Source organism: Meriones unguiculatus, chromosome 19, assembly GCF_030254825.1.
Source record: "Meriones unguiculatus strain TT.TT164.6M chromosome 19, Bangor_MerUng_6.1, whole genome shotgun sequence".
NCBI classification, from domain to species: Eukaryota; Metazoa; Chordata; class Mammalia; order Rodentia; family Muridae; genus Meriones; species Meriones unguiculatus.
Genome location: NC_083366.1, coordinates 56,388,347 through 56,400,691, shown reverse-complemented (window position 1 = coordinate 56,400,691; position 12,345 = coordinate 56,388,347). Strand labels below are relative to the sequence as shown.

The window sequence follows — 12,345 nt, the reverse complement described above, 5'->3', positions numbered from 1 at the left end:
CTGAGATCCCACCTGATCCTAATGTTCAGTTTCCCATATTCTCGTATCCATTCCGGAAGACACCACTTAAAGAGCAGAAACGGAAGCACCTGTCAAGAGGTCTGGGGCTCAGACAACAACCCTTCCACAATACCGTTCATGGCAAATGAGCAGTCAGTTGCAAAGATGAAAAAATAACTTGGATCAAAATTAAAATTCAGTCTCCAGGAAAAAAAAAAGCCACGATAAGTATCAACTATGAATAACGTAGAGTGAATAGGAAGATCATGAGAGCAGGCCAAGCTAAGAGCCAAGTACCTACCAAAATGGGGGAAATGGGGGGAGGAGGAAAGGAGGAGAAAGGGGAACATGCCGGTTTTCACCTGGGTTATCCAAGATGGCAACCCACTTGAAACCGTTGGCTAACACAAACTACCATGACCAGCCAGTATCGCACCCACGTCAGACTAAAGATTTAACACAGACGAGAACATACAACAGAAGCACAGCCATTTTTATATTGATTACACTTGAATATTGTTCAAAGAGCCAGTTAAATAGTGAATTGAAGCTAATCCATTCTGATTTAATGAGGGCTAATGGAAGATTTCATACACTCCCTGCTTTCTAGTGAAGATTAGGATTCAGCACTCTCGCCATCTCAGGCTGGGTTCGATTCACATTCAGGGAAGCCCATCTTCTGGGTGTGGAGAGAGGGCTCAAAGGTCAAGAGCTCATTCTAGCCTTCCAAAGGGCCCAGGTTCAGTTCCCTGCACCCACATCAGCAGGCTCACCAACACCTCTGACTTCAGCTCCAGGAGAGTTTCTGTTCTGGCCTCTATGGACATCCACACACACACACAAGGATTTCTGAACACAAACACACACGAACATATAAATAAAAAGCAAGCAAGAAAGAAAAAGATTCCAAATAAGAACACATGATCAAGATCCACTCCAGGACTAACTACACAGTGTACAACCCCAAAGTTGCGGCCCCCAAGCTCCATGGGAAAGCGTTCACATCTTACCTATTATGATGAAGTTGAAAACTGCTTCCCTCTGAAGCTTTACCGAATCCCGCAGAGCATTCTTGAGGGAGGAAAAAAATGGGTGAGAGTCATGAATGCATAACCGTACAAAGAATCCCTGAATGCTCCAGTCTGCTGAGGAATGAATCCCAGTCACCTCCGTATTGTGTATGTAAAAAGTCACACTTTGGCTTCCTAGGTTGAAATCAATCCAAAATTTCTCTTCTTCATCTTCATCTTCTGGTTTTCTCATCTGTGGGAGATTTTTGGCAAAAGTTATTCAGGACTCTCATTGTTGAAGGGCCCAATTTAAATTACCAACAACAACTAATTCCCCTAGAACAGGGCTACCCTCAGCTCTCACCACCAACACCCTTTGCAAATCAGAAGTGGGCTTCAATCTTACTCCAAGCCATTTCCAGGAAGGTCCTATCATCCTTAGCACATTTCATAGATACTTAAATGTGTCACATGACTCTACCCAACACAGTTTTTTTCTTGATGGAAATCATGAAGGGGGTGGGAGGGGGGAGAGAAACCTGTGTTGTGTTCAGTCAGTAGTAAACCACACTGAACAGCGGTGGAAACGTCCAGCAAAGGGGGTGTTGTGAGCAAGTGAGTGGCAATTTGGTGTCCACCTTACCAGTGGTCAGAGAACAGCTAACACCTGTGCTCAAGTTGCTTTTATCATTATGCGCTAACTAACTACATACTCATAGTAAAAAAAAAAAAAAAAAAAAGCAGGGATTTGAGCAGTGGGGGTGTTCTAGAATGCCTTCTCTGTTCAGCTTCTGCCCAGGCATCTGTCCAGAATGCCTTCTAGCGATGCCTTTGAGCCTCCCCACAGGCTTTCTAGACAAATATCTGGAGTCCAGGCTGAGCACCGCTCACCTGAAATTCTTAGTTCTGACTTTGGAATGTCTGCATGTACATAACGAGGAAGGAGACATGGGAAAGAAACACACACTCACCTCCTAAGGGAATTTCATGCAATAGTTTACATACACTTGTATTTTACCTGCATGAAGACAGGTGTGGTATATTTTAAGTGGTTTTATTATTTATTATGTGCTTGCATGCATGTGAGTGTATGTCATGGCACACATGTGGAGGTCAGAGGACCACCATGCATATCTCAGGGCTCAGCAACAAGCACCTCTGTCCAATGAGGCAGCCCCATGGCTCATGGGGCTGATTTCCCCTTTGTGTGCATGTGTGTTTATGTGTGTGGGTGAATGGATGTGCGTGTGTACAGGTATGCATGTATGCGGAAGCCAGCTGACAATCTTAGGCCCATCTACCTTTGTACTGTCATACGGGATCCTGGCCTAGAATTCGCTAAATTCTATCTGGCTGGCCAGTGAGTCCAGGGATCCTCCTGCCTCCACCTTCCCACGACTGGAATTTCAAGTAGGTACTCCACTCCCAGCTTAAAAAAAAAAAAAAAAAGAAAAGAAAAGAAAAAAAGTGCTATTTCTAAGGATTAAGCTCCTGTCTTCATGCTCACGCATGAGGGAGGTACTTTTCTGACTAAGCTCGCAAGTCCCGATCTTTTCATTTGGTATCACGGAGCACTCAGTTGCCAGGGACTTTGGAACATTTTAGACTTTGGCACCAGGATGTTCAGCCTTACGCATGATGCCCTCAATTTCCTGGTATGGTTTAATAAATATTGTTAATGAGTCCATGTGCACGTTGAAGTTTTAAAGTAGTAATGACTAACTTTTTATATAAAAGCTTAGATTTGTGATTCTTTTTTTATAAGATTAGTTTTTAAGATAATTCTTTCTTTGTAACCACAAAATGCAGCCTGTCAGTAAAGAGAAACTGGCTGAAAAGCTACCTTGCATACTTACAGTTTATTAATCTATCACAAGCTGCTTAGTTACAAACGTATGTGGGTTTTTCATATTTGTTTCTCACCCCAATATGTAAAACATTTGATCATGTGAAGGTATTGGGGAACATGGTTTTTCTTACGTATATACTCATCATAATCATCCACTTAAAAAAAATAGAATGTCACCACATTGTGATTTTTGTACTACTCGAAAGATTTTGCTGGGGTATATAAGATGTGTGAAAAAATTAAGTTATCGGAGTTTGCCCCATCCAACATAAAGCTGTGCACATGTGTCTGTATATATGTAAAGTTGGTTGGAGCTCTCTCTTTGAAGTTTGCTCTATCCATGAAATGTGTGAATGTGTGTATGTGCGTGTATATATATATGTGTGAAATTGTTGGAGCTAATCTTGCTTCATCCATCAAATGTGTGTGTGTGTGTGTTATTCTTTTCCCCATTTTTTTTTCTTTTTCTTTGCTGTCTACAAGCAGTTCTGTCCCAGGGAATCAAGCTTTGATTCTACCTCAGTCTACCCTGACCTTCGAAGCTGGTCTTCAGCAGAAAAGCTCAGCCCCAGGAGCTATGAATAGGTCTCTGAACCCATGACAAAGAAATTATTAATGAAGATATTCAAGAGGTCTTAAGTGTGCCATGATTGTAAGTAAATCTGTATACTTCACCCAGAAATTGTGATGCTCTTAGTTGGAGCCCTTTTTACATAGAGAGCCTTGTTCTTCTAGAACCCAAAGACGACGGGAAGAAGAACCTAGCTAGCCTTAGCCTCCAAAGTATGAGGTAGAAGGAAAGCTAGAACGCAGACACTGGTGTCACAGTAAGCTATGGCAGCGCACAGTCCAGAAAGACGGCTTGAAACAATGCGCCTTGTGCTACAGAGCGCAAAGCGCAGAGAAAGGAAAGTCGCTATTAAAAGAGGGAAAGTATCAGCTAGAAGGAGAAAATGGAGAGGCCTCTGACTTGACCTTCCAGTTTAATCATGAATGTTTCCTGTGAATGGTCTGGACTCTGCAATCCCGTCTCCCATACAACCACAGACCCCTGTGAGCTTTCTGGAGTGCATCCTGGTTATGACATGAGCTGGTAAGTTTGAAGGTAAGGTCACTAAAAGAAGCGAGCACCCTTTTTTAAAAGGCTCCTCTGTGTGCCCAGTACCTAAGAATGACACCAGGGTTATTCTAACATCTACATGTATGCACATGCACACATGAAAACACAGGTACAAGTGCATGCACACACGCACACACACAAATAAATAAACAGCCCCTCAGAACACTAGCAGCAGAAGTCTAACCTAAATGTGTAAACCTGATAGTGCTTCGTTTCACACCATCCTTTGACTCCTTAGAGAGGGACATAGAGACAGACAGACAGGCAGACAGACACAAGCGTGCAGATCTACCTGATGAGGACCAGCCAAAGCAGCCAAGCATGGAAATGAATGGACCCTGCAAAACACCTCACAATTAGAAGCAATCAAAATGACCGGCAGATGTCCCACAATGAGTTTTCAGAACTATGCCATGCTAGGAAGTCTCCTATCTACAGGAAACGTGAGGGCTTCAACCCTGCAAATCCACATCCGCTGGGGGGAGACACCACCTCTCCAGCAGGCAGCTTCTAAGTCAGAATTATTAGCACTCATTTCAGGAAAAATAAAAAAATCACTTGGTCCGATTCCTAAAGAACAAAATTTAGCAAGGATCGTCTCACCAAGGACTTACCTGTTCGTGATATGCCCAGCCCTCGGGCACCTTTAGTCTTTTCAAAAGCACTCTTCAAGAAATCCAGGAACTCTCAGGATTGGAGAGATGACAGTGGTTGAGAGCACTGGCTGTTCTTGCAGAGGACCTGGGTTCAGTTCCCAGCACCCACATGGGAGCTCACAACCGTCTATAACTCCAGTTCCGGAGGTCAATGGCCTCCAGGCACATAGCTGGTATACATAGAGGTGAAACACTCGTACACATAAAATAAACTTGAAAAAGAAAAAGCAAAGGAAACAATCAAAAAGCACTCATGTCAGCCTCTCATGTACTAGGATTACAGGGGTGAGCCACCATGTCAGGTTTGATCTAGATTTCTGATCAATTAACCACTTGGTTCCGTCAGTAAAATGTTGATTGTATTTGCTCTTAAAATAAAAAAGATCCTGGGCATTCTTTTAAAATACTGAACAAGCTGGGTGCGGTGGCACACGCCTTTAATCCCAGCCCTCAGGGTGGCAGAGGCAGAAGGATCTCTGTAAATTCGAGGTTAGCCTGGTCTACAAAGCAAGCCCAGGACAGTCAAGGCTACACAGAGAACCCCTGCCTCAAAAAAACCAATATATAGACATAGATGTAGAGATAGATAGGTAGGTGGATGGATAGATAGATAGATAGATAGACAGACAGACAGACAGACAGAGATATTGGACAATATCAGATTATAACTATCCAATAAAATAATCCCAAAGACAAAAGTTACCTTCTCTGGTCACCGAGCCTTTCATTCAGGAAATTGAGAAACAGCCGACAGTCCTAAAATAAGCAATACCAGTCTTAAATTTAGAAGCACATTGTCTTGACCATCTTCCTAGGCAACCTTAAATCTTTACAAGGATTCACTACTTTATGTTAGCAATGGTTTGTACCCAAAGAGAAGGCTGTAGTCATGCTGGTTCCTCAAACAGCTAGCATTGCCTACTCAGCTGAAGAATACTTAGGGATCAAAAGTCAAATTCATGACGGATTTACTTGGGCAAAAGACTGAGCAAGAAAAATAGATTTCCCTGATCACTTAGAGACGAGTATTTGACTAACCCATCTTGCATACACCCCCTAACACAAGAGACTATTTAGGGAACAAGATACTCTATTTTCATCATCCGCAGAGGCAGATGAGGGGCGTCTGGTTGCCCACATCATCCCAGGCACCCTTGGTCTCGCTCAATGAATTCTCCTTGAGCTGGCTAGTTTTATAGCAAGTTGGCACAAGCTGGAGTCATCTTAGATGAGAGAACCTCAGTTGGGAAATCGGCTCCATAAAACCCATCAAATCCACAGTTTGTCTCCCTAGTTCAGTTCCCTCTAAAGAAACCCCGTATTTATCTTCCCACATGTTCCCCAGATATTTGGTAGGCAAGCCTGCTAGGCATTTTCTTCATTAGCAATTGATGTGGGAGGACTCGGCGCATTTTGAGGGGTGCTAATCCTGGGCTGCCGGTACCATGTGCTCTATGAAGATAGGCTTGAGTAAGCCAGGAGGAGCAATCCAGTAATGCAGCACCCCTCCATGGCCTCTGCACCAGCGTCTGCTTCCAGGTTCCTACTGAGTTTGTGTTCTTGCTTTGGCTCCCATCACTGGGCTGTGATTCAGGATAGATAAGTCAAATATACCCTTTCTTTCTTGCCCAAATTGCTTTTCGGTCATGGTGTTTCAGTACAATAACTAACCCTAACTAAGAAACTCCTTGTTTTAAGGTAGATTTATTCCCATTTCACAGATGAAATACTAAGACTTCACCAGTCTGTGATCTCATCTAAATGTATGCAAACATGACCTAAGTCAGGTGGGTGGGACTGTAATTTGACATAAAATTAAAAACCAAAAGCCCCCCGGGAGTCATGACCTTTTTAGTTAGAACATACTGCACCTGGCTAAACCTTTTCTGTGCCTAGGCCGGTCCCGGTGACTAAGACACACGGTGTGAAGGTTCAGATTTAGTACTGTGAATCACATAATAATCCTGATTGCACAATGGTTTTTATTAGGGTGCTTCATGAAAATGAGGACTTAAAAATGAATTTTACCTTTTCCCGAGAACCCAACCCTGATTTAAAGGTATTTGGGAAAGAATAAATAAAATGCATTTAGCAATTGCAGGAGGACAGCAGAGACACAACAAAGCCAAACACTGTTTCTGTGTTCCTTGAGAATAATCACATGACTGCAGAAACACACACACTCACACACACACTGCAAATCTTTGTACCCTCAGGCCTCGGCAGCCGGGCCACACACAGCACAGACACTCCATGGTCCTCACACCACTAGAGCACAAATGCCACAGCCAGCCACCTGCCATGGTCACAGGTTCTCTCTTCAGGTCCCTAATTCTTTTCTCTTTGCTCTCCAATTGTATTCCTCCTCTTCGAGGACCGTTCAAAATCTCTGCCTGTTCCCAACTGTTTGCCTTGTCTAAACCCATCAAATTCTCAGTTCGCCTCCTGGGCCAATCGCCTCTACAGAACCCTACAGGCGTCTCCTCACGTGTCCCCCAGATTTTTGTTTACGCCACCTTTGAATTATTTCACTGATCAGGGTAAACTGAATCATCCGATCATATCTTAAACATCGAGGGGACTGGCGAGATGGCTCATTGGTTAGGAACGTACACTGATACTACAGATAATCCTAGCGTGGCTCCCAGCACCCAGGTCAGGCAGCTCACAGCTGCTGGCAGGGAACACAACACCATCTCCTGGCTTCCAAAAGCACTTTTGCTCACACACATACACACACACACACAGTGCGCACACACATACACAATGAAAAAATTGTTGCTCTTTAAAAAAACTAAACCTTCTCCTGAGCCTAAAACCGAGGTTCTGAGAGGATCCTCACTGAATCTGACAGAGCAGAGGACCAGAATTCTCACCGTCTCAAAGTATACATGATTAACTTCTTTGAAAGCTTTAGCCAGGAGTGGATCCTCAAACCACTGATCTGCAAGTTCATTCCTCTTCTCTGTTTCAACGGTCATGCTACACAACACCTTTATTAGAGCAACCTGGTGGCTATAATCTGGAGGTTCAAAGCACAACAGACATAGGTAAATTCTGGGCACAAAGCCATAGAAAGCAAGACATCTTAAAGTCAGCATTTGGTCTAGTGTCAAGCAAGTCACTTGGTAAAATGCAACAAGATTCCCTCAGAGCCATAAAGACCATCCAAACTATACTTAATAATTGCCAGGGGGAAAATCTGAAGAAGTTTCATCTGGGCAACATCTTTAAAATACTATTTCTGAGTGATGGGAATATTTTTCAGTACATACATACGTGTGTGTACACATATTTTTAGGTTTTATATTTAAGGCATATCAAAATATCAAATCACATCAAATAGCCTTAAGATATTTCTACAACAAAAACAAAATCTCACTAAAGTTACAGCATTTTACTACACTTACATTATATGCACAAATGACAAATAATTCTCTTTAAAACACAGGGTTTTATTGTAGTTCAGGATGGACTCAAATTTGCTACATAGCCAAGGATCACTATGAATTCCTGGTTCTCCTTTCTCCATCTCCCAAGTAGTGGCAATATAGATCTATGTCACCACACTGGTTTAAAGCAGCTAGGGCTCAAACTCAGGGGCTTTCTGCACCTGAGGCTCTGGCCACAGTGCAAACCTCAAATAATTGTGAGGCAAAAAGAGGGGTGAATTCAGATGGACTGACAAGCTAGAATGCTTTTAAATCTACTAAAGCAAACATGTGATTATTACACAGGTAAAAAGCATAAAGATTGTGTTTGGGAATAAAGAGATATCTGAGCCAAAGACAGGATGTAGAGGCATGCCTGCAAGGCCATTGAGGGCTTTCTCTGTGACTCTGATGTTTTTTACTTAAAAGAATTTTAATTGTAGCCACACAGTGAGGTGTGACAACACTGGCCAGTAGGTGTCTGTTAGCTATAGCGAAAGGACAGAATCTCTCAGAAGCAAAGACAAAAATCTTAATTTCCAAACTTCAAATGAAACAATGTTTTCCTCATACTTTCTTACGTATCTCCTAGTGTCCAGTATTCTAATCATTTAAAATCGTAAGCACTTCTTACCGCCCACGGTCAAGATCTTCCTTGCCAATTCTTTCCTGAAACATTTACATAAGTTAATTTTACTGAGGTGAACATTATTGTTAATGTAATAAGTTCAAAACCAAGATATATGTTTTTGAAATCAGTATCAGTATTTCCCCAATTTGCATATATACCTTGCAATTTTCTTCACGTTTACATATTGATGACCTATATGCATTTTTTTTGTTGTTTTCTTAATTTTATTTTGTGTGCATTGGTGTTTTGCTTATATGTATGTCTATGTGAGGGTGTAAAATACCCTTGAACTGGAGCAATAGCTACTGTGAACCACTCTGCAGGTGCTGGGAATACAAAGCAAGTCCTCTGGAAGAATAGCCAGAGCTCCTAACCTCAGAGCCATTTCCTTAGCCCGCCATTTGCATTTTTGTTTTTTGGATTGTTTTGTTTTGAGACAGGGTTTCCTCTGTGGAGCCTGGCTATCCTAGAACTCACTTTGTAGACCAGGCTAGCCTCAAACTCAGAGATCTGCCTGCCTCTGCCTGCCTCCCGAGTACTGGGATTAAAGACATGCCCCACCACTGCCTGGCCCGATACGCATTTTTAAACTTTTTTAAAAAATTCATTATTCATTTTATTTTTATGAGTGCTCTGTCTGCATGTGCCTCTGCATGTCAGTGGGGAACCAGCATGTGGTTGCTGGGAATTGAACTCAGGACCTCCAGAAGAGCAGCCAGTGCTCTTACCTACCAAGCCATCTCTCCAGCCTCCCCCACCTAAAAGTTATAGTATTTTTGAGGTGCCACTTTCCCTTTCATGAAGTGAATTTAGCTTCCTAAGATCTGAAGGTCCATTGAATAATCTATTTCCTAAGTTTGCGGTTTCTTAGGGTTTCTTGGGGTTTGGGTAGGGAGTTTTTTGGGTTTTGTGGGTTTGTTTTGTTTTGTTTTTCAAAACAGGGTTTTACTGTAGCTCAGGGTAACCTAGCAATCCTCCTGCCTCAGCCTCTACAGGCATGAGCCACTTCTAATTGCTCTCTCTTCACCTAGATATAACTTGACAGCTGACGAAGCAGAGACTTTTGGTCCTGTGCATCTCTCCGATAAGGTTGTTGCATCTTCAATGGACCAGCTTAATTTATTAACGTAATGAACGTAAGCTATTACCCTTTACGTGCTGTTACACTGGGATCTTAGCTTCCTCTCTGGCATGTATCCACCTATTCTAGTGTGTCTACCAACTACTAAAACACAGGCCGTTTATTTCTCCTTAAGGTCTCAGAGTCATTTTGTGCGTGGCAGGGTAGGGCAGGGCGGGGTGAGGCTGAGAACTGGATCTGAGGCAGGTGCTTCACTCGGCTACATCCATAGCCCTTAATGCTTTGAGAGCATTTCACTATGTAAGCCAAGATGGCCTCATCATGATGATCTTGTCTCGGCCTCCTGAGTGACTGGCATGGCAGGTGTACACCATCACACTTGGCAAAACCTCCCATTTTGAAGAATATTTAAGGGAGTCTTGTAGGTTGGGGAGATGGATTAAGCAGTAAAGAGCAGACTTCACAAGCATGAGGACCTGAGTTCCAGCTACAGAAGCCACATTAAAAAGCCAGATATCCACATCTTCCTCAAAGGCCTACCCCAGCAAGTTCCCTTGCTACCCCATACTTTTCCTGAAACTCACCATAATAACTAGCTAGGGCCCCCTAGCCGGTGACCTGACTTAGTCTGGCCACCCCACCTAAGCCTGACCAGCAGGCACCCTCTTGACTTTCGGAGGGGCCTACATTACTAGCTGGACCTATTCCCACTGCTTCCTCCAGCTCTGTAGCCAACTCCAGGCTCTCAATAGGACCTGCTGTATGCACATCTACCCACACAGGACCATTTGCACTATCTCCGTCACCACACTCCATACCCAAACTTCTCGTTTCCTCTACCAGGATCTAGCTTGGTGAGCATCCCTGACCTTCTCATCCATGCTTTCTCCACAATCCATGAGGGTTAGCCTGGGCCCCACAAACCACCAGCCTAGTCTGGCCTTGCCTGCCTTCCTTGCAGGAGAACTCTTGGCTTGGACTAGTAGCCTCACCACCAACCCATCAAGCCACAGGGCTTTTCCATGTCATAGCCAGCTTTTCCACTCAGACATCTACCCTGCCCCACTGTGGGCTTGGAACAAGCTTGCCTCCAACCTGAACCAGCTCCACATCTCTGCTCTCACATCTTCTTTTCTCTTGCAAGCTGCCCCATCCATAATAATCCCAGAACTAACAAACGAATGCCACATGCCCAGATCTCATCCCAGAAATACCAACAATATAAAAGATCAGGCCAGCATCTTCTCTCCAAAACATGCTTGCCAATGAGAGTTGCTTAAATGAAATCTAGGACACATAAATTAAAAAAAAAATCATTAACTGTCTCAAATAATTCAAGGTATTTAAATACACAAAGAAATGGCTAAAGAAATCAAAGAGAAAGAATTTATGGAGAATAAATGCCCGAGTAATGCCCGCAAGAACACAAACATAAGGCTGACAGAAATTATGAAGACAATCCAGAACTCAAGAACAAAATTCAATCAGTACATAGAAACATTGAAGAAGAACTCAAGCCGAAATTTAGATGGAATTTAAAAACAAAACTAAACAAACAAAAAAACTGATAGCCCAATTGGAAACCTCAAAGGAAAAGCCTTACAAGTAGAATGAATCGAGCAGAAGACAGGATATTGGATCTTAAAGAATATATATATTTAAGATAAAACAGAGGATCTCAACCAAATAATCAAGGAACATAATGAACTTTTTTAAACACAGGAAATGCAAAACACCATGAAAAAAAAAAACTTTCAAATTATAGGCATCGATGAAGGAGAATCTCAAATCAACAGCTCAGACCAGATCTTCAACAAGATCATTAAAGAAAACTTCCCCACACTAAAGACACACTCATACAGATGCAAGAAGCAGCACACAGCACACCAAATAGACAAGACCAGAAAAGAAAATCCCCAGTGCATATCATAGTAAAAACATTAAGTATGTACAACAAAGTATATTCAAAGCGCCTGAGAAAAAAAATTGCAAGTCACACATAAAAGGAAGCCCATCAGAATAACACAGCTGATTTCTCATAGTAAACCATGAATACCAAGTACTAAAAGAATGATGATAGCCAACTTAAAAGAATATACATCCAGTAAAACTATCAGTCATGATTAAAGGAGAAATAACTAATAAAATACTTTCAAAGAAAATACAGACATACATCAAAAAGATTCTATACCATGATCAGATACCATGGCTCTATCCCTGAAATGCATTGAGGGTTCAATAGCTGAGGGGCTGTTGTAGCTGGCGTTTGCCACTTTGTGGGTTCTTTACTCTCTCACCCTTCTCCACCTTTATCCCACCTTTTCAACCCCTCCCCCAATACTAGGTAGGAAAGAAAGAAGGGGAGAAGAGAGAGGGCGCTTTATTATCATTAAACTACTTCCTGCTGATTAGGGGCGTCTGTTTCCTTGAGGCAAGTTTGATCTTCCTCATCAGGGTATTCAATTTCTTCTCATCTCTTTGTGCATGATTATTTGACAAGCAGCAGCCACTGCAGCCTCTCTCAGGGCTCTCACATTCATAGACCCTCTCAAGAGTCCCCAGAATTC

At 42.6% G+C, this 12,345-nt stretch overlaps 1 protein-coding gene across 1 annotated transcript in view; it reads right to left on the bottom strand.

Annotated features, from left to right (window-relative positions):
- The window catches only part of Sycp2l (synaptonemal complex protein 2 like), a 52,558-nt gene that overhangs the window by 28,251 nt on the left and 11,962 nt on the right, over positions 1–12,345 (bottom strand). The window contains exons 9-14 of the mRNA XM_060372526.1: positions 8,701–8,735; positions 7,512–7,657; positions 5,339–5,391; positions 4,272–4,317; positions 1,168–1,263; positions 1,011–1,071 (exon numbers count right to left, since the gene is read on the bottom strand). Of these exons, the coding sequence (XP_060228509.1) occupies positions 1,011–1,071; positions 1,168–1,263; positions 4,272–4,317; positions 5,339–5,391; positions 7,512–7,657; positions 8,701–8,735 (437 nt within the window). The remainder of the gene's footprint in view (positions 1–1,010; positions 1,072–1,167; positions 1,264–4,271; positions 4,318–5,338; positions 5,392–7,511; positions 7,658–8,700; positions 8,736–12,345) is intronic.